A 19010-nucleotide genomic window follows, 5' to 3' on the forward strand; every position below is an offset into this window, starting at 1 on the left:
CCTCAGGACCAAACCAAAATATTTTGCTGCCTGAGGAGGAGCAAACAGTGCCTCCCAGGACCCTTCAGTTCCAGGTCAAAATACATAGCACTCAGCCTGTATGCACCTCAGACAGAAAAATCCCACAAGCATCTCTCCCCCTCCCTAGCAGTAGAAATACTACAATAATAAACTAAACCATTTGCTGCCCTTTCATGACACACAAGATCTGCTGCCTGTGGTAGCTGCCTCACTCTGCCTAATGGCACAGCTGGCCCTGTTCCTGTTTGAAATCTAGCACTCATCTCAGTGACATTTGAGGGTCAGGAAAACAAAAGTGTTGAAAATATGCATTAAAATGCTCACAAGTTAGATGCTACAACTTTTAGTAGTAAAATGAAACTCTTTAAGTATTTCACCTACCTCATCAAAGCCATTATCCTCTTTCTTCAGGGCTACAAAAAAGAAAGAAAAAATGGTTATCTGCAATGCATTTTAAAGCACAAGCAATATGGTAGGGGGGAAAATGAGAAATATTTCTCTGTATTTATTGAACATTAACTTGAATACACATACTTTACCCAAAAGTTTGAAAGGTACACAGGGAAGTGGAATTGCATAGCAAGGATGTAAACATTTCTTTTCAAAGTTACCCAGTACAACATTCAGCTGTCTTCTCTATTTCAGCTGGAATCCATACATTTCTGCTTTCATTCCAGTTGAGAGCAGACACACTTATGGGGAGATTTGAGGTGAACTGCCAGAAGCTGGCTATTAAATAAACTTATCGCATATCCTTACCATCTATTGCTGATGCTTACTCATAATGCATTCCATTATATACCCTTCCAAATTAATGTCCAGAAGTGCACATATTGCTCAAGGTATTGTCATACTTACCTACAATTTATTTCCATCCCTTTCCAGCCACATGTAGCTGGGCAATTACAATGCAGAGAAGCTGCGCCCTACATTTGAACTTTACTTTGTCAACTTGTGACTCAAGATAGCACCGATGAAAGAAGATGGGCAGTGGATGGAGAGGTATCTGAAGGCCTGCCTTTCTCCCACATGGAACTGGCCACTGACTTAGTATTCATCAGAGGCGCTGCTCTGCAAGCCCCTTTATGAAGGTGGTTGGGTGACAATTGGGGAGAGGTCCCTTTCGGTGGTGGTGCTCTGTCACTGAAAAACACTCCCCAGAGAGCTCTATCTGGTGCCTATACTGCTATCTTTTCAGTGTCATGTGAAGATCCCATCCTGAAAGAAGAGATTTCACAGGGGATGACTGCTGATGGAGAACTCGTTTTCAGCTTCCACATGTCCGGACTATTTATTTTTTGTCAGACATCTTGGCTATGTGCCACAGGGACTAAGCATAGGCTACATTTTTCTGGGATCAGGAAATCCAAGGGGCCTGTCCCAGGCAGCAAACCCATTACCTTGAAGGGAAGAACTCAGGCTAAGATCACGCTTGAGAATATTTGTGGAAATTTCTGTGCATCTCTGTACAGATACTTGTGAGATTTTCTGAAGCCATTCAGAACCAGCATTAGGACAAAAAAAGCAAAATTCAGAACAGTGAGTTCCTTCCCAGGGCACTCTCTAGAAGAGAGAAAGAGAATGTTTGTGCAGTTAAACTAGGGCATGTAGTTTGAGATGCCGAGATATTTGTTCTTCTTTACGGGACGTGCTCTCTCAAGAACTACTGGTCCCAGAGTTCCTTGCACATAAGCTAGAGGGAGGAGACAGCTAGTGGAAGGGAATACGCACCATAATAATTAGGCTTCAGAAAGGTAGCCATGTTAGCCTGCTGCAGCATCTCATGACATCTTTAAAAGATTTTTTAAAATATTAACGCATAAGTTTTCCTAGACTAGAGCCCACTTCATCAGATGCATGAAGTGTAATCCTCAGCTGGCAGGTATATTATAGCCTGCTCAAGAATTATGCTGAAACAGGGCTTGTAAACATGTGTTAGGGGCATGACCTGTGCACACTAGCCCCACCCCTGCAATGTCCCCAGCCACACCCTCCCTGTTCCCTTCCTCACCAGGTTGAGTAGCAAGGCTTGAAAGGGAGTAGGTTCTACTCACATTCACTTAAACTGGAGTAGGACTCTCACGCAGTCAGGGACCCTGCTTTATTTGGGTTCCAGATATGTATGGGTTCTACTTGCATTCAAGCAAATGCAAGTAGAAGCCCTCTTCAGAGCTCCCTTCTCAATGTGAGAGGTTGGGGACTGAGGGGTGAGGCCAACACTCACGATCCCATGGCCCTTACAGGGCTCATGAGATTGATGGATTCCCACTCAGTTCAGATAAATCTGGTGACACCTGTTCCAACAATTTCCAAAAGAGCAGCCATGTTAATTCCTAGGGACAGTGAGAACCAGTACTGCTGGTAGGATTTACTGACCCAAAATACATGTCAATAAATGTCTAGTGTACACACAGACTCACACCCATTGAGTGTGACATGGCTTATATTGGAGCCCCAATACAGGTCATGGTGTAATGTCAGAAATGTAGAAAATATAATCTCAGAATTAAAATAAATACTTTTCTTTCATGACTCATGAAATTATACATATGGGATGGAATCACGGTATGTGTACAGGAGAAGGCCCATGTGTTACACATTTGTTCTGCCCTCCCCCCTCACACACACACACAATGATGCTTAGACCCTGATGAACCACCAATTCTTTCCTTCTGCCTTCAATAAGCATGTTTTTGTTTAGTTACTTTAGAGCTACTAAGAAAGCAAATATGGCCATAAATACACCTTGCTTCGCTTTCTCTATCTTGGCACCATAGCCCGACCTAACTTGGAATTCCCCGAAAGGTTGGTAACAGGCTTTCAAAAGTGTCGTTGTATAAAAGGCAGGATAACAACCCATTTGGGGTGATCACTTCCAAGCTTCACACTAACAATTTTAGAATGTTTGTGCTTAAACCAGTACTACCAGCTAAAAGGCCAAAACATTAGATCATTTGGCGAATTTTGCTAGCAATGCTTAGATTTTAACATTCTAAAGTTATCAAAATGCATCACTTTCCTGCCACTCATACTGAACACACTACAGCTTTTTCCAATAACACACACAGTTCAGGATTTCTAATTACTAAGGAATGAGACAATCACATTATGTTTAACACCCAGAGCACAAGAGAAAAATTGAGAACAGCTGTAACTCAGCATCTCACTTGGAGCAGCTGATAGAAGTAAACCAAGTTACTGGCATAGAAGTTTCTAACATACAAAAGAAAAATGCTTGAATTTTACATTTCACTCTGGCAATTGCCTCGCTGATTAATTTTTTTAGCCATGTTCTGGAGATTACAAACTCTCGTCCTCACTCTCCCCAGCTTATTAGAATAATAGAATGGTAGGTTTGGAAGGGGCCTACAAGGCTATTGAATCCAACCCCCTGCTCAATGCAGGAATCCAAGTCAGAGCATCCCTGACAGATGGCTGTCCAGCCTCGTATTGAACGCCTCCAGTGTGGGAAAGCCCACCACCTCCCTAGGTAATTGGTTCTATTGTCCTAATGCTGTAACAGTCAGGAGGTTTTTCCTGATGTTCAGCCAGAATCTGGCTTCCTGTAACTTGAGCCCATTATTCTGTGTCCTGCACTCTGGGATGATCGAGAAGAGATGCTGGCCTTCCTCTCTGTGACAACCTTTCAAGTACTTGAAGAGCGCTATCCTATCTCCCCTCAGTCTTCTCTTCTCAAGGCTAAACACGCCCAGTTCTTGCAGTCTCTCTTCGTAGGGCTTTGTTTCCAGTCCCCTGATCATCTTTGTTGCCCTCCTCTGAAGCACCTCCAGTTTGTCTGCATCCTTCTTAAAGTGTGGTGCCCAGAACTGGACACAGTACTCCAGATGAGGCCTCACCAATACTGAGTAGAGGGGAACTAGTACTTCCCAGGATTTGGAAGCTATGCTTCTATTAATGCAGCCCAAAAGAGCATTTGCCTTTTTTGCAACCACATCACCTTGTTGGCTCATATTCAGCTTGTGATCGACAACAATTCCAAGATCCTTCTCGCTTGTAGTATTGTTGAGCCACGTATCCCCCATCTTGTCACTGTGCATTTGGTTTCTTTTTCCTAGGTGAAGAACTTGGCATTTACCCCTATTAAATGTCATTCTGTTGTTTTCTGCCCAGCGCTCCAGTCTATCAAGATCGCTTTGAATTTTGTTTCTGTCTTCTAAAGTATTAGCTATCCCATCCAATTTTGTGTCATCTGCAAATTTGATCAGCATTCCCTGCACCTCCTCTTCCAAGTCATTAATAAAAATGTTGAAGAGCACTGGGCCCAGGACTGAGCCCTGCGGTACCCCACTCATTACCTCTCCCCAGTTTAAGAAGGTCCCATTGATAAGCACTCTTTGAGTCCGATTCTGTAGCCAACTGTGGATCCACCGGATCATTGTTTCCTCTAGCCCACTTTGAGCTAGTTTGCTCATCAGGATATCATGGGGCACTTTGTCAAAAGCTTTGCTGAAGTCGAAGTATATTATGTCTACAGCATTCCCATGGTCCACAAGGGAGGTCACTTGATCAAAAAATGAGATCAGAGTCGTCTGGCAGGATTTGTTCTTGACAAATCCATGTTGGCTTGGAGTAATCACTGCCTTCTTTTCAAGGTGCTTACAGATGGATTGCTTTATCATCTGCTCTAGAATTTTCCCAGGGATTGATGTCAGACTGACTGGTCTGTAGTTCCCAGGTTCCCCCTTTTTGCCCTTTTTGAAGATAGGGACCACATTAGCCCTCCTCCAGTCATCTGGCACTTCACCCATCCTCCATGATTTCTCAAAGAGAATAGACAATGGTTCTGAGAGTTCTTCTGTCAGTTCCTTTATTACTCTAGGATGCAGTTCATCTGGCCCTGGAGATTTGAACTCATTCAAAGTAATTAGGTGTTCCTTGACCATATGCCTATCGATCTCAAGCTGCAATCCTGCCCCTTCAGCCTGTACTTCGCCTTTGCCAGGGGGGTCATAGACCCTCTTTTGGGAGAAGACTGAGCCAAAGTAGGAATTGAGCACCTCTGCCTTTTCTTTGTCATCTGTTATCATTTTGCCATCCTTATTTAATAGCTGAACCACCATTTCTTTCTTCTGCCTTTTACTATGCGCGTAGCTGAAGAAAGCCTTTTTGTTGTTTTTAGCATCCCTCGCTAACCTCAGCTCGTTCTCAGCTTTAGCCTTCCTGACACCATCCCTGCAATTCTGTGCTACCTGCCTGTACTCTTCCTTTGTTACTTGGCCTTCTTTCCACTTCCTATGTGTGTCCCTTTTTGTTTTCAGGTCATCTCTAAGCTTTTTGTGAAGCCACATTGGCTTCTTCTGTTGTCTCCCACCTTTTCTTGTTGGAATTGTTTGTAATTGTGCCTTGAGAATTACCTTTTTTAAAAGCTCCCACCCATCTTGGACTCCTTTTCTTGTTAGTGTCGCTTGCCATGGGACCTTACTTATTATTGTTCTGAGTTTATTAAAATCAGCTTTCCTAAAATCCAGGGTACGCGTTTGACTACACCCGGCTTTTGCTTCCCTTAGAACCAAGAACTCAAGTACAACATGGTCGCTTTCCTCCAGAGGTCCTGTAACTGTTACTTTATCCACTAAGTCATCTCTGTTGGTTAGGATCAAGTCAAGGATAGCCGATCCTCGAGTTCCTTCCTCTACTTTCTGTAGGAGGAAGTTATCCGACACACAAGTCAGGAATTTCCTGGAGGGGCCATGTTTTGCAGAATTTGTCTCCCAACAAATATTGGGGAAATTGAAGTCCCCCATTACTACTATGTAATGCTTCCTTAAAACACTGGCTATTTGCTTTTCAAAAGTTTCATCCTCGTCTTCTCCTTGATTGGGTGGCCGATAGTAGACTCCAACCATCAGGTTCCTTTTATTCTTTGCTCCATTTATTTTGATCCAGATGCTCTCGATGGGGCTACCAAGCTCATCTTCCTGTATTTCTGTGCAGAGTATGCATTTTTCACATATAGTGCAACCCCACCTCCCTTTCTGTTCCTCCTGTTCTTTTTGAACAAGTTATATCCTTCAATTGCTGTATTCCAGTCATGAGAGTCATCCCACCAAGTCTCAGTTATACCTATCAAGTCATAATTTCCCTCTTGTATTAAGAGTTGAAGTTGGTTCTGTTTGTTTCTCATACTCTGGGCATTAGTATATAGACATCGAAGACCATGTTCTTCATAGTCTGGCTTTCTTCCTACCTGTGTCTGAAGACTATTATTGGGCACTATTAGAGCTGTTCTCTCCGTTGCAGCGCATGAGCCTACGTCCATTGTTACCCCCAACTTTACATCTCCCTTCCATGTAGGATTCAGTTTAAAGCCCGTTCTTCATGCTGTGGCCAAACACAGTCTTCCCAGCCTTTGTGAGGTGCAACCCATCCCTTGCCAACAGCCCATCTTCCAGGAAGTATAGGCCATGGTCCCAGAATCCAAATCTCTCTCGTCGGCACCACCTTCGTAGCCAGTCATTCACCCGGAGTATTTTTCATTCCCTTTCTATCCCTCCCCTAACTACTGGAAGTATGGATGAGAAAACTATCTGGGCCCCAAAGTTCTTGAGTTTCTTTCCCAAAGCTTCAAAGTCTGACGTGATTGCTTCGTAGCTCCGCTTGGCCGTATCATTTGTTCCCACATGGATGAGAAGAAAGGGATACCTGTCAGTGGGCTTTATGAGTGCAGGCAACCTTTCAGTCACGTCTCTAATCCGTCCTCCCAGGAGACAACATACCTGGCAAGTCGACGGGTCTTCACGACATACTTGGGTCTTGATCCCACGCAGCAAGGAGTCTCCCACTACTACCACTCTTCTCTTCTTCTTGTTGTAGGCCTGGGTTTCATCGCCTCTGTTTGACTTTCAGCCTCTTGATCACTCTCATGTAGGTTCCCCTGTGATTCTTCCTCTGCAGGCTGTCCTCCAGTCTCATCCGCAAGTACCTGGAATCTGTTCCACAGCTCCACTGCTTCCACTGGTGTAGAGTGGAGTCTAGTTCTTCTTCTCCTGTCACCCTTTTCCAAGGAGTATCCTCTACTACATTTTTCTTCTCCTCAGCATTTCCCACCTCTGCGTCATCTTGCTGTTGCTCTTCAAGCTTCTGGTCTTCCCTTTGCTGCTGAAGTTCCCCCATTCTGTCCAAGAACTCTTTGTGTTCCCAGAGGGTCGACAGTCGCCGCTCCAGTCCACTTACTTTTTCTTCCAGCAGCGTGATCAACTTGCACTTGTCGCAGGTCACCACCACTGGAGTCTTGTCCTTCCATAGCCTCTTTTCCCTTTTTGTGTCTAGCTTTGTGATTGTTCTAAACTAGCCTGTGCCTGCTCCTCTACTCAGTAGAGGTTAAAAGCAGAGTCCCACTCATGTGGAAGTTGTGTTACAAGACATATAAATGAAAAAAAAGTACGTTAAAAAAATGTTAGGGGCCTCCCCCTTGACCTCCCCTTCCAAACTCCCCTGGCCAACTCCTGTTTGCTCCCCCTGTTCACTCGCTCTGGCCTCTCGCTCTCTGGGAGCTTGCTTGCTTCTGTAGTCCCTGGACCAGATGGAGCAGCTTCCTCTGCTCTGCTCTGCTCAGCTGGGAGGCAGGAAACAGACTGAAGCTTCCTGCCCACTCAGCTGCTGGCAGTACTCAGGCCACACACACCCCATTCAGCTGGAGCTCTCAGAAGCACCTGATGAGCTCACAGCCACTCAGAAGGATAAAGGGCAGCCCCTTGGGCTTCCTGCAGCCCACTTACCTCTTAGCCTCTGTCTCCTTTGTCTCTTCTACCACTGCAACTCCACTGGCCAACTCCTGTTTGCTCCCCCTGTTTGCTTGCTCTGGTCGCTCGCTCTTACCACAATACACAACATTCTCTCTCTCTCTCTCTGTGTGTGAGTGAGTGAGTGAGAGAGAGAGAGAATAATAGTTCCTTAAGTATTTTTATGTAGATAGTTAAGCTTTTATCTCTGATAACTTCTCGTCTGGATTACTGCAATGCGTTATACGTGGGGCTGCCTTTGAAAACAGTCCGGAAACTTCAGCTGGTCCAAAATAGGGCAGCAAGATTGTTAACAGGGACTGGCCTGCGAGCTCATATTACGCCAGTACTTTTCCAGCTGCACTGGCTGCCAGTCCATTTCCGGGCCCGATTCAAAGTGCTGGTGTTAACATTCAAAGCCCTTAACGGCTTGGGGCCAGGTTACCTGAAGGATCGCCTCCTCCCATATGTGCCTGCCCGGACCTTAAGATCATCATCAGCGGCCCTTCTCCGTGAGCCCCTGCCAAAGGAAGTGAGGCGGGTGGCTACTAGGAGGAGGGCTTTTTCTGTTGTGGCACCCCGGCTCTGGAATGAGCTCCCTAGTGAGGTTCGCCTGGCGCCTACATTGTACTCCTTTCGGCGCCAGGTGAAGACCTTTTTATTTTCCCAGGCATTTTAACTTTCTAAATTTTATCTTTGCTGTTTTAAATCTGTATTTTAAACTCCTGTACTGCTGCTAGGTTTTATTGTGGTTGTATTGTTATATTGTGGTTTTAATGTTCTATATATTTTAAATTGTTTTATTGTGTGTTGTTTGGTTTTAATTTTTGTGAACCGCCCAGAGAGCTTCGGCTATTGGGCGGTATAGAAATGAAATGAAATAAATAAATAAATAAATTTTAGGGAATTTTTTTTTTAAACATTTACATACTCCCTTTCCACATAGGTACCCAGCCCAGGTCACAGTACAAGAGAAGTAAATAAATACAAACTAATGACAATCAAAGCCACATTTTGAAAACAGCAGCAGCAATAGAAAACCAGTATGTGTACAGGATACTGGGAGAGTATCTGGGAGAATTAGGTAGCCTTCACCCAGCTCCAAAAAAAGAAGTGTAGGCACCAGGCAGGCCTCTCTGGGGAGTGTTTCAGAGTCAGGGAGCCACCACTGAAAAGCTCCTGTCCTAGTTGCCACCCACCTAAACTCTGAAGGATGCAGTACCCAGAACAGGGCTACAGGTGAAGACCTAAATAAATTATCAGGTTCATATGGAGCATGGCCCTTCAAATATCCATCTGGTAGCCACCCATCTTTCTTCATTTGTATTACTGACCCAAACCAGGTGTCATTCTATTGCAACCATGCAGAAGGAGAAATTGTACCACAAAGGTAACACATGAACCAGGTCATTATTCATCCAATGAAGTGAGATTTTTATCAACTTGGTGATTTTAAAAAAAGAATTATCAAGCACCATGAAGCAGTATGACCATACCCTTATCCTTAATATTTGAGCTCCCTGTAAAGCTAGTACAGTGTCATAGTCCAAAAGCACATGATGCAACCCTATTATTGAAACCAAGCAGGCTTGGCCCCGTAAATTCCTGGGTGGAGACTACCTGGGAACTATATACAAGCTGCTACAAATTCCTTCAAGATAAACTAATATTACAGCAGCTTGTGAGGCCAGCTTGCACAGTAGATGCATCACATGCAGCAGACCTGAATAAATCAACAATTAATGCCACCCTGCCTCTGAAATATTTAGGACTTGCATTGGGCAGTACTCAGAAAATTGCTACCATAGCCTTCATGGGTCTTATTAGAAGCCAAAAGAAATACTTGATTCCAGCATTCAGAGAAGTCACTTCAGTGTGAAAGTCCAGAAAATATAATCCAAAGAAACCCTGACTATACAAAACTAGCACTTCAAGGAGAAGACTATATTAGAACCCTTCCCTGTGACTTATTCACATGCAAGGAGATAAGCTTTTCCTCTAAGACATTGTTTCCCATGAGGAATCAATACCTCTTCCAATTTTAAGAAAAGTTACTCCCAGCTATATTGATGGATTAGAAGTATGTTCGATTGTCACAGAACAATCCAAAGATTTGTACTGGAATATAAATATTTGCTCCAGACTTGGAATTTGGCTTTTTGCAAACCCCTGCCCCCATTCTTCCTCTTTACAAATCAGAATTAACTCTTTCAAGACCATTTCTATAGCCAAGGAACAATTAAAGTTAGATTGTTTTCTTTAGCTCATTTTACAAGAGAGCCTGATTTACAGCATATAGGGTGCAATCCTATGCATGTTTAGACAGAAAAAACTCCTACAACTCCCAGCATGTTCCCAACGGCAACTACAATACTAGACAAGCTTGGCGGTTTCAGAGCTGTAGATGAGCGGTTGTCAGAGGGGCCGGCGTCAAGAATACAGATGGCTGGGCACCTGCAGAGGGCCCACATTCCAGAAGTTACCCACTGACAAGAGCCCCTGGAGTTGTTCTGCCTCTTTACCCCTGCAACCTGCTTGTTCATGCTGGCCCAGACAGTGACAGTAGGAAGGAGGAGGAGGAGGAGAAGGTGCCATTCCCTACTTGCTCACTGGCTCTCTGCCTGTCAAACAAGCAGTTGGTAGCAACGATGACAGAAAGAGGATGAGGAGCAATAGCAGCCGGTGATAATGGTGGCAAGAAAGTAAAATCACTGAAGGAGGGGCCCCATTGAGGGTGTTATGCTCAAGAGCCCTGAAAAACCTCGACACTGAAAAACAGGGCACTGGTTATCAGCATATTATACACAGTTTTTTGGTTTGCTAAAATTCATTAGTATATCAACAGTTTCCAATACCTTTCCTTTTTCCCTTTAAATTTAAACAGTGTAAGGGAAGCACATGCTATTATCTTTAAATTTTCTAAGTATTCCAGTAAAACATTTAAATCACATTAAGCATGCTTACATTTTTTCCATCAAATATTTCAGGTCAAATACTTGTGGTACACTGGGGATAAGAAATTAACATGGGTTTTTTAGGGTTTTCTTTCTGCTAAATACAAATACAACATGCTAAATTAGTTTACTCTCTAGGGCAGGGATAGGCAACACTTGGCCCTCTCTGCCCCCTGGTGGGGCCCCTGCCACCAAAATTTGTGGTAGGAGACCACTAAGGCAGCCTAATGTGGCCAAATATTGCTTGTTTCGAAGTGAGATTTGACCATTTTAGGCTTCTATACCAGTTCACTACAGCTACAGAAGCTTAAAACAAATGAGAATTGTTGGTTTACTGGCAGGTGTTTTTTGGTGCCCCACAGAGTGCAGCCCATGGGGGAGGCCAGAAGGGCAAAAATGGCTCCAGGCCCCCTGCAGCTGCTCACCTCTAATCTAGAATTAGAGAAAAGGTTCCGATGCAAACTGAAAATGTTCTCATGCAAATTATCCTATGTAAATTACCCTAATTTGCATAGGAAAATTTTCCAGCGGGGAAACAAACAGAAAATCCACATTACTAATGACAGACGAAAAGGAAGTACTTCACATCATTCATGATGTGCTTGAATGTTTTAGTGATCAGTGTGCTTAGAGCTCTTTAGTTTCAAAAAAGACAAGGTATGGGGGCGGGGGGAGACTAATAGATTTAACAGAATTAGGCATGACAGATTTCCCTACCCACTCTAATAATATTAGAACGTTTGGCAACTCAATGAACGTGATCCGCTCTAGATTCAGGACAAACAGAAAGTAAGTACTTCACACAGTGTATAATTCATTTATACAATTCACTGCAATAAGATCACTGTTGGCTTTAACAGGATATTAGCAACTTCATAGAGAACAAGTCTATCCATGGATATTAGACCTAAGAACTAAGTGGGACATCCAGGTTTTGAGGCAGTATGCCAGTAAATACTAGTTCAGTTGCTAGGTGGCAACAGACTACAGGATCGGTTGCCTTCAGGCCTTGCTGGTAGACTACAACATCTGGCTGACCACTATGTGAAAAAGGATACTGGTCTTATATAGACTGTTGGGCTGACCCAACAGCACTCAAACTCTCATAATTAATGAATGGCATGCATTGCCTCAGCAAGCAGCAATGGCCACAGCTGAGACTCTTAGCTTGCTTTAATTTCCGATTCTCTCATACAGTAAAGTCAGTAGACACCATAAAATAGGGGTGAGTAGAGGACAGATCAGGATCTACTAGTAGATCACTGGATGATTTGCCATTGATCAGCAGGGGTTTCAGATTCTCAACTGCTTAGCAATAGCAACACCAGTAGTTTAGTGGCAAACTCAGAAATGCAGGGTCCCTTCGAGACAGTCACAGCCTCGCCCCCTTCTAAGATTACACAACCTTGTAAGATATACCGCCTTCAACTGGGATCCAAAAACAGTGCAGCTGAGAGTAGGGCAGTATTATTTCAATTGGATGGCTGAGAAGAAATTGTTGTTGTTCAGTCATTAAGTCATGTCTGATTCTTCATGACCCCATGGACTATAGCACACCAGGCCTTCCTGTCCTCCGCTCTCTCCCAGAGTGTGCTCAGGTTCATATTCATTGCATCGGTGATGCCATCTAGCCATCTCATCCGCTGCTGTCCCCTTCTCCTTTTGCCTTCAATCTTTCCCAGCATCAGGGTCTTTTCCAGGGAGTTTTCTCTTCGCATTAGGTGGCCAAAATATTTCAGCTTCAGTATCTGTCCTTCCAATGAGCAACTCAGGGTTGATTTCCTTTAGGATGGACTGATCTGACCTCCTTGCAGTCCAGGGGACTCGTAAGAGTCTTCTCCAGCACCACAGTTTGAAAGCATCGATTCTTCAGCGCTCAGCCTTCCTTATAGTCCAGCTCTCACAGCCATACGTTACTACTGGGAAAACCATAGCTTTGATTATACGGACCTTTGTTGGCAAGGTGATGTCTCTGCTTTTTACTATGCTGTCTAGGTTTGCCATAGCTTTCCTCCCAAGGAGCAAGCGTCTTTTAATGTCATGGCTACAGTCACCGTCTGTGGTGATCTTGGAACCCAAGAAAATAAGAAATGCAGGGGTGTTAAAATACTTTGCATTCCAACATGAAACAATATATTGTTGCTTGGAATATTCATTCCCCACACAGCTACAGTGAGGATCGAAGCTAAGCTCAGAGGGAGCGGGGAATTCTGAGGGGGGTGGCAGATGACATCAGGGTCCCTGTTGATGAAAAAGTGCCAGGGCTGCGTCCCTGCGAGCCCTGCCTCCACTACAACACTGAGCAACACTATGTCCTGCTATGGCTGGATCATGATCAGCCTTAGATTAAACTAAGGGGAGATCCAAAAGCAAGTCAATATGTGCGAAATGGTCAAAGGCATAGTTTTACCATGCAAGTGAGAGAGGTCCAAAAGAGAGGTCTGAAGAGCAGCCAAGGTCAAAACACAGAGAAGCAGTCAGATACAATACACAGTCCAAGAAGCAGTCAAGCAGGAATCCAAGGTCAGTAGCACAAAGGTTCAATCACGGAGCAAGGTCAGAGGTACAAACCACGAGAGCTGGTAGAAAATGTTGTTTCCAGCAGTAGCTAGATTGATACTGCAAGCTTATATTGCCACAGCTTCCTGAGCTGCAGGTCATTACAGGCCTTGCTCCCAAGGAGTCCCTTCCTGCTGAGCTATCCTTTCTATTTGAGCACTTCTCCTTAAAGGAGCCGTTCTGGCCTGCCTCTTGAGGTGATGATGCTCTCAGGAGCTAGGTGGTCTCCCAGACTCTGTCTCAGAGATGGAACTCTCCTCCTCCTGTGGGGATGGAATCATGGTCATCTCACCAGAGGGCCCAGACTCCCCCAGGTCTCCTGCCATGGGTGTCTCCTTGCTGCTGACAGTCTCTAACTCCTCCTCAGAGGAGGATTCCTCTGGGAGGGGCAGGGGATGACGCAACAAAAAGGTCCCCTTCCTGCTCCCCACCCCCGCCATTGCCCAAATAAGGAGTTAGGTCAGATCAGGTATTCTAATGCAGATGCAGCTTTATACTTTATATGCAAATCATCCTGAGCATGGCTTAGAAGTGCAGCAAATAAGTTGCTCCACATCCTAAGCCACCATTTTGCAGCTGGCTCCACCTATTCCCCCAAAGCCACTATTTTGCATCTGGCAGGTGGTGGATCTCAAGTTCCTAGTAAGAAGCAGGAGAAACCTCAGGAAACAAGGAGCTCCAGGCTTGCTCCCAATTCATTTTGAGATAGACACTCACATAAACAGCAGCTTTAAAAAAGCGTAGGAAGAGGGAGCAAGAGCTTCTGGGATCCTTCAGCCATTCCAGTTCACAGCACAAAGGTTCTGCACTTGTTCAGAGGCCCTGCAAATCCATTTACCAATGACTAATTTATGAGCAATATGACTGGTGATAATCATATAAGAAGATCCCTTTCTTACTATGATTGATCTAAAATTTTCACCTACATGGAGGGTTCTTAGGTCCTCAGGCCATCCCAAACAAGAAAACATTTAAACAGGAATTACTATTTTAAGCAATCATATAAGGTTGTTAGGTAATGTGAGTTAAGCTTATATTTTACCTTAATTTGAAGGAATTACATACATCCCAAGCTAGCCCAATAGAAGCTACTTACATTTTTCCAAGGGTTTTCACATCCAGTGACTACTGTCAACATGTACTTTTTAAAGTTTAGCATTTGCCAACACAGCAAACTGGAAAGAATTTGATGGGAAATTTTTCATTTAGGCCAAAAGAAGCAGTAACTAGGGTTTCATTTTAGGCAATACAACAGACAGCCAAAAAATCCCTGAACCTCACAACTGCTTAGTGACAACACAAATGTGGATAATATATGTCATATATTAAAGGCACTATCCTATGCATGTTTAGACAGAAAAAAGTCCTACAACTGCCAGCATTTCCCATGCATAGGATTGCACCCTTTGGATGCAACCCTATGCATGTTTAGACAGAGAAAAATCCTACAACTCCCAGCATTCCCCAGCTAGCATGGCTGGCTGAGGAATGCTGGGAGTTGTAGGACTTTTTTACCCCTGTGTAAACATGCATAGGATTGCACCCTAAATGTGTTAATATACATATTACCAAGAGAAGACAAACACACAGCATAAGATGATAGATCAGCACCACTGCTTAGTTATCTTCAGAGATCTCACCTCAATCTAAGAAACACCCTTCCTGCTTGAGTGTGTCTCGCTACCCTAAACTGATTAGAAGATAAGATGCATCATTAGTGAGAACTACAAAGCTGGTTTCGTTTTACCCTAAGCATGCTAAACTTTCTAGGCCAGTGGCTATTAAAGTATAACTTCATTTATTCTACTTTTGCATGTTTTCAAACATTTCACTACCAGGCTCATGTCACACACACTGAAGTGGGAGTACCTTGTCACAACATATATTCTCAAACTATCATTGATGTTAATTATCCAGTTTGTTTTTAACAATGAAGTACAGCCATTTTTCTGGTTTCTGCCTATCAGTAAGAAGGTAGATTTACAGCCTGATCCTATGTTTGCTTGGAACTGAATCCACAACTGAGTTCAATGGAACTTGCTCCTTAGTTAAGTAGTGCTCAGAAGGTAAGACTTGCACTGCAATCCTACGCACACTTGGAAATCCTATTCAAATCAAAGTAAACACAGTGTGGATCTCAGAAGTGTTCAGGACAGGGCTATAAAGTGCCTTACACAAGCATGGAGCCTTATGTGCCTTTGTACTCAGGACACACTATCACCCACTGTATTCCACAAGGCTTTTCTGGATATCTGGGGTTACAAAGCAAGAGATACCAGAAAATGACTAGAAATTTTGTGACAGGCGAGGGATTTTAGACGTGAAAGAATACTCATAAAATTTTAGATGACAGAAACTAGACCATTTATATCCAACCAAACGAAACACTTTAGGAATCAAGACATGATTTTTCTATTTCTGTACCACTTCTGGTTGCCAATTTGACTAAGGAATAAAAGGCACCATGCAAGAAGAAAAATAAATAACACATTTTTCTTACATGATGGATCAGCCTGCAAGTCCTTTGTGAGTCAGCAAGCCAGTAGCACTGTAGATTCAGAGCAATATTAATCAAGAATCAAAGGAAAGGCAAAGCATGGCATGGGGAAAGACTTCTGCATCCAAAAGTTGCCCGGGCTGGCAAGTTGTGATCCAACTTCACATTCCAAGGATGGCTTCCCTTACCACTAAGCCATCTGGAAGCCTTCACTTCAGCTTATTTCTACTCCACCAGCAGAAACTGAGTGATTTAAAGGCACTGTTTTACTCTGCATCTCCCACTTTTTAGATTATTATTACTCAATGTGGTTATTGGTGACTAATAAGATTTTTTTTGCTACAGCAAGAACACCAAGGATGAACACCTCTCAAAATAATTTCTAAATGCTGCTGCTCATTTATTGCACCTTTTATCATCATCTTCTTTTGACTATAATTAGTTTACATTAGTGACTCATTCCTTCTCAGAATGGGGAGGGGGGCTGATTTTGGAGAGCCAACCCATATAAACCACTGGTTTACATAAACTGCTGGCATCTATATTATCTGGCACATTCATAAGTCATATTCTAGATCAGCGAGAGATAATTTTTGTATTGTTTTACTGTGTACTTTTTGGTTTTAATTTTTGTGAACCGCCCAGACAGCTTCAGCGATTGGGCCGTATAGACATGAAATAAATAAATAAATACTACTGTCCTCTGATCCTGTACTCAAATTAATGGAAGACATTACAATTGGGTCATCTCGTGCACTATGTGCCACCAAATCCAGGTCTGCCACCAAGTATACAGTGGACACTGGACCAAAATAATATATTTAAACAGTAAGGCTGCAATCCTCCGCACATTACTTGCGTTGAAGTCAGCACGATTGCCTTCTAGGTAAAAATGGTTGGTAATGTACATATTACATGCTGTAATATGTTTTTTAATCTTTATTCATCCAGACGTTGCATGTACAAAAAAGTGGCTCATGAACATGGAAGGGTCGGGGGGGGGGGCAGAAGGCAGCCAGTGTGGTGTGACAGTTAGAGCACCACATTCAAGCCTGGGAAAACCCTGCTTCAAATCCCCACTCAGCAATAAAGCTCACTAGGAGACTTCGGGCTAGCCAGCCATTCTCTCTCTCTCAGCCTAAACTACCTCACAGGAGTGCTGTGAGGATAAAGGGAGAATCTTGTCCTAAACAACCACGAGTTCTGTGGCGGAGGAAGGGGATAAAACTGTAATAAAATTGAATCTGAGTGGGTCTAATGGAGCAGCCCAGAAGAAGAGGTTCCCCTGGAGCATCCTCTGGGAGTGAAGGTACCAAGAAGGAGCGCGCGCGCGAGCAGGCTTATGCTGCGCCAGACTGCCTCTACCCTGTGCTCTCCAGATGTGTTGAGCTAACTCCCGCGATCTCCAGCCAGCATGGCCAAAGGGCGCGCCGGCTGGGGATTATGGGAACTGCAGTCCAGCACATCTGGAGGGCACCGAGTGCGGGGGGGGGCATGTGCTCTATGCATGCTCGGTTCGCCCGGGACGGAGCAAGAAGCCTCCTCGACGCTCGCTTAGCCCGACCGACGCCCTCTCGCCCACCGACCCACTTTCGCCCCCGCTCCCGCTCACCTAGTCGGCCGAAACTCTCCGACAAAGTTCGCCGCAACTTTTTCATCCTGCTGAGCTTCTTCTCGGCGGGCTGCGGCGGCGGCGAGTCGAGGAGGTCGCACATCTGGCTCGGCCAGGCGTGGGCGAGCGCCCCCGGAGAACCGCGGGGAGGCTGCCGCGCCGCGCGCTCCGGCCGGTCGCAAGCGCGCCCCCAGAAAGCCCCGCTCCGGCCGGGGAAGGGAAGGGAAGGGAAGGGAGCGCGGGGCGGCGGCTCTTCTACGTGGTGCTGGCCGGAGCAGCAGCCGCCGGGGCTCCCTTGTCCTCGCCCATAGTTAGTTTCCCCCCTTGCCTGAAAAATTGGGCAAGACGCTCCGCCAGACAATGAGGGGCGGAGGAAGGGAAGGGAAGGGGGCAGGCGAGGAAGGGCGCCCGCTCGCTCGCTCGCTCGCTCGCGCGCTGGAGAGGGGAAGAAAGAGACCCGGGAAGGGAGAGGAGCCCAGAGGAGGGAGGCGGGCAGCGGAGTCCTGAGGAGCGAGCGAGGGAGGGAGGGACGGGAAAGCCTGCCAGGAGGCGCAGCCAGGAGAGGGAGGCGGCGACCCTCCGCCGAGCAGCGCCCGCCAGCCCAACTCTCTCCCGCTCTCGCCCCGGAGCGCCTCCCTCCGCGCCTCCCGCCTCGCTCTCCCGGGGGCCGAGGCTGCCGGGCCGCCCACGCCCCGCCCCCGTCTCCCCCTTCCCGCCTTTCCCATTGGCCCGAGCGACGGACGCCGGCTCTTGGGGAGTTTCTCTCGCTCCCTCTCCAGCGTAACGCTCCTTCTTTCCCAGCACGATGCACTTTCCTTCCTTCCTTCCTTCCCTCCTCGTCCCTATATTACGGATTAATATAGGGACCCCGTACAAATATCCCAGTGTTGAAGGGGACGGGACATGGTGTGCACAGGCATTTACATGCTCGAGGACGTAAATCCCACCCTACCCCCAAAAAGTGTGTTGGTGACAAAGATAGGCAGTGCAGTCCATAAACAAGTTTACTCAGAAGTAAATCCCGGTGAGTTCAATGGGAGTCACTCTCTAGTAACTATGGGTTGGATCCAGATTTACTCCCGCTTAGATTAGACGCATTGAAATCAGAGGGATACACGACAGTCATAACTAACTTTAAGTCCCGCTGATTTCAGTGGGTCTGCTCTAAGTATAGGTAAATCCAGATCCAATCAAATGTTTAGAATGGGCAGCTCAGGCAGGTATATTTGATGTTGAAAAGTGGTGTGAAGGGAAAGGATGTGGTCCAGCGAGCACTCTTAGTTTGTGGACACAGGTTTTTATTTATCTGTGTTTTTTTCCTGAAACTGTGGTGTTACTCTGCAAAAGTCCTGCTCACTTTTTAATAGAATGGATCAACAACGAACGCGCAGGCATTTCACTTCCCCTTCCAGTTTTTGGTGTGCACATGGTACCACTGGGTCAAGTGTGTTTGTGCCACAACAGCTTAGTGAACACTTCTAAAAGTAAAGAGTACACAGGCGGTGTTGAATGTTAATACATTCATCAGCCAAGGTGTGTTCATAAAGAGGGTGTCCTGCACTAGAGGAAAAGGTGTTCGCATTTGCTGCATGTGTGCCAGCAAATCTTTAGATAGAAGTGTAAAT

The 19010-nt window shown here is 45.2% G+C and overlaps 1 protein-coding gene across 3 annotated transcripts in view; it reads right to left on the reverse strand.

Moving 5' to 3' along the window:
* Positions 1 to 18079, reverse strand: part of CDK14 (cyclin dependent kinase 14) — a 389160-nt gene extending 371081 nt beyond the window's left edge. For 2 of the 3 annotated variants that reach the window (XM_084858927.1, XM_084858928.1), the window contains exons 1-2: positions 17386 to 18079; positions 403 to 434 (exon numbers count right to left, since the gene is read on the reverse strand). In XM_084858927.1, the coding sequence (XP_084715053.1) occupies positions 403 to 434; positions 17386 to 17488 (135 nt within the window). In that variant the 5' untranslated portion in view covers positions 17489 to 18079. The remainder of the gene's footprint in view (positions 1 to 402; positions 435 to 17385) is intronic. The other variant, XM_084858929.1, reaches the window with a different exon arrangement.
* Positions 18080 to 19010: the final 931 nt, after the last annotated feature.

This window comes from Heloderma suspectum, chromosome 5, assembly GCF_057233095.1.
Source record: "Heloderma suspectum isolate Gila_16-S chromosome 5, 16-S_ref, whole genome shotgun sequence".
Classification (NCBI taxonomy): domain Eukaryota; kingdom Metazoa; phylum Chordata; class Lepidosauria; order Squamata; family Helodermatidae; genus Heloderma; species Heloderma suspectum.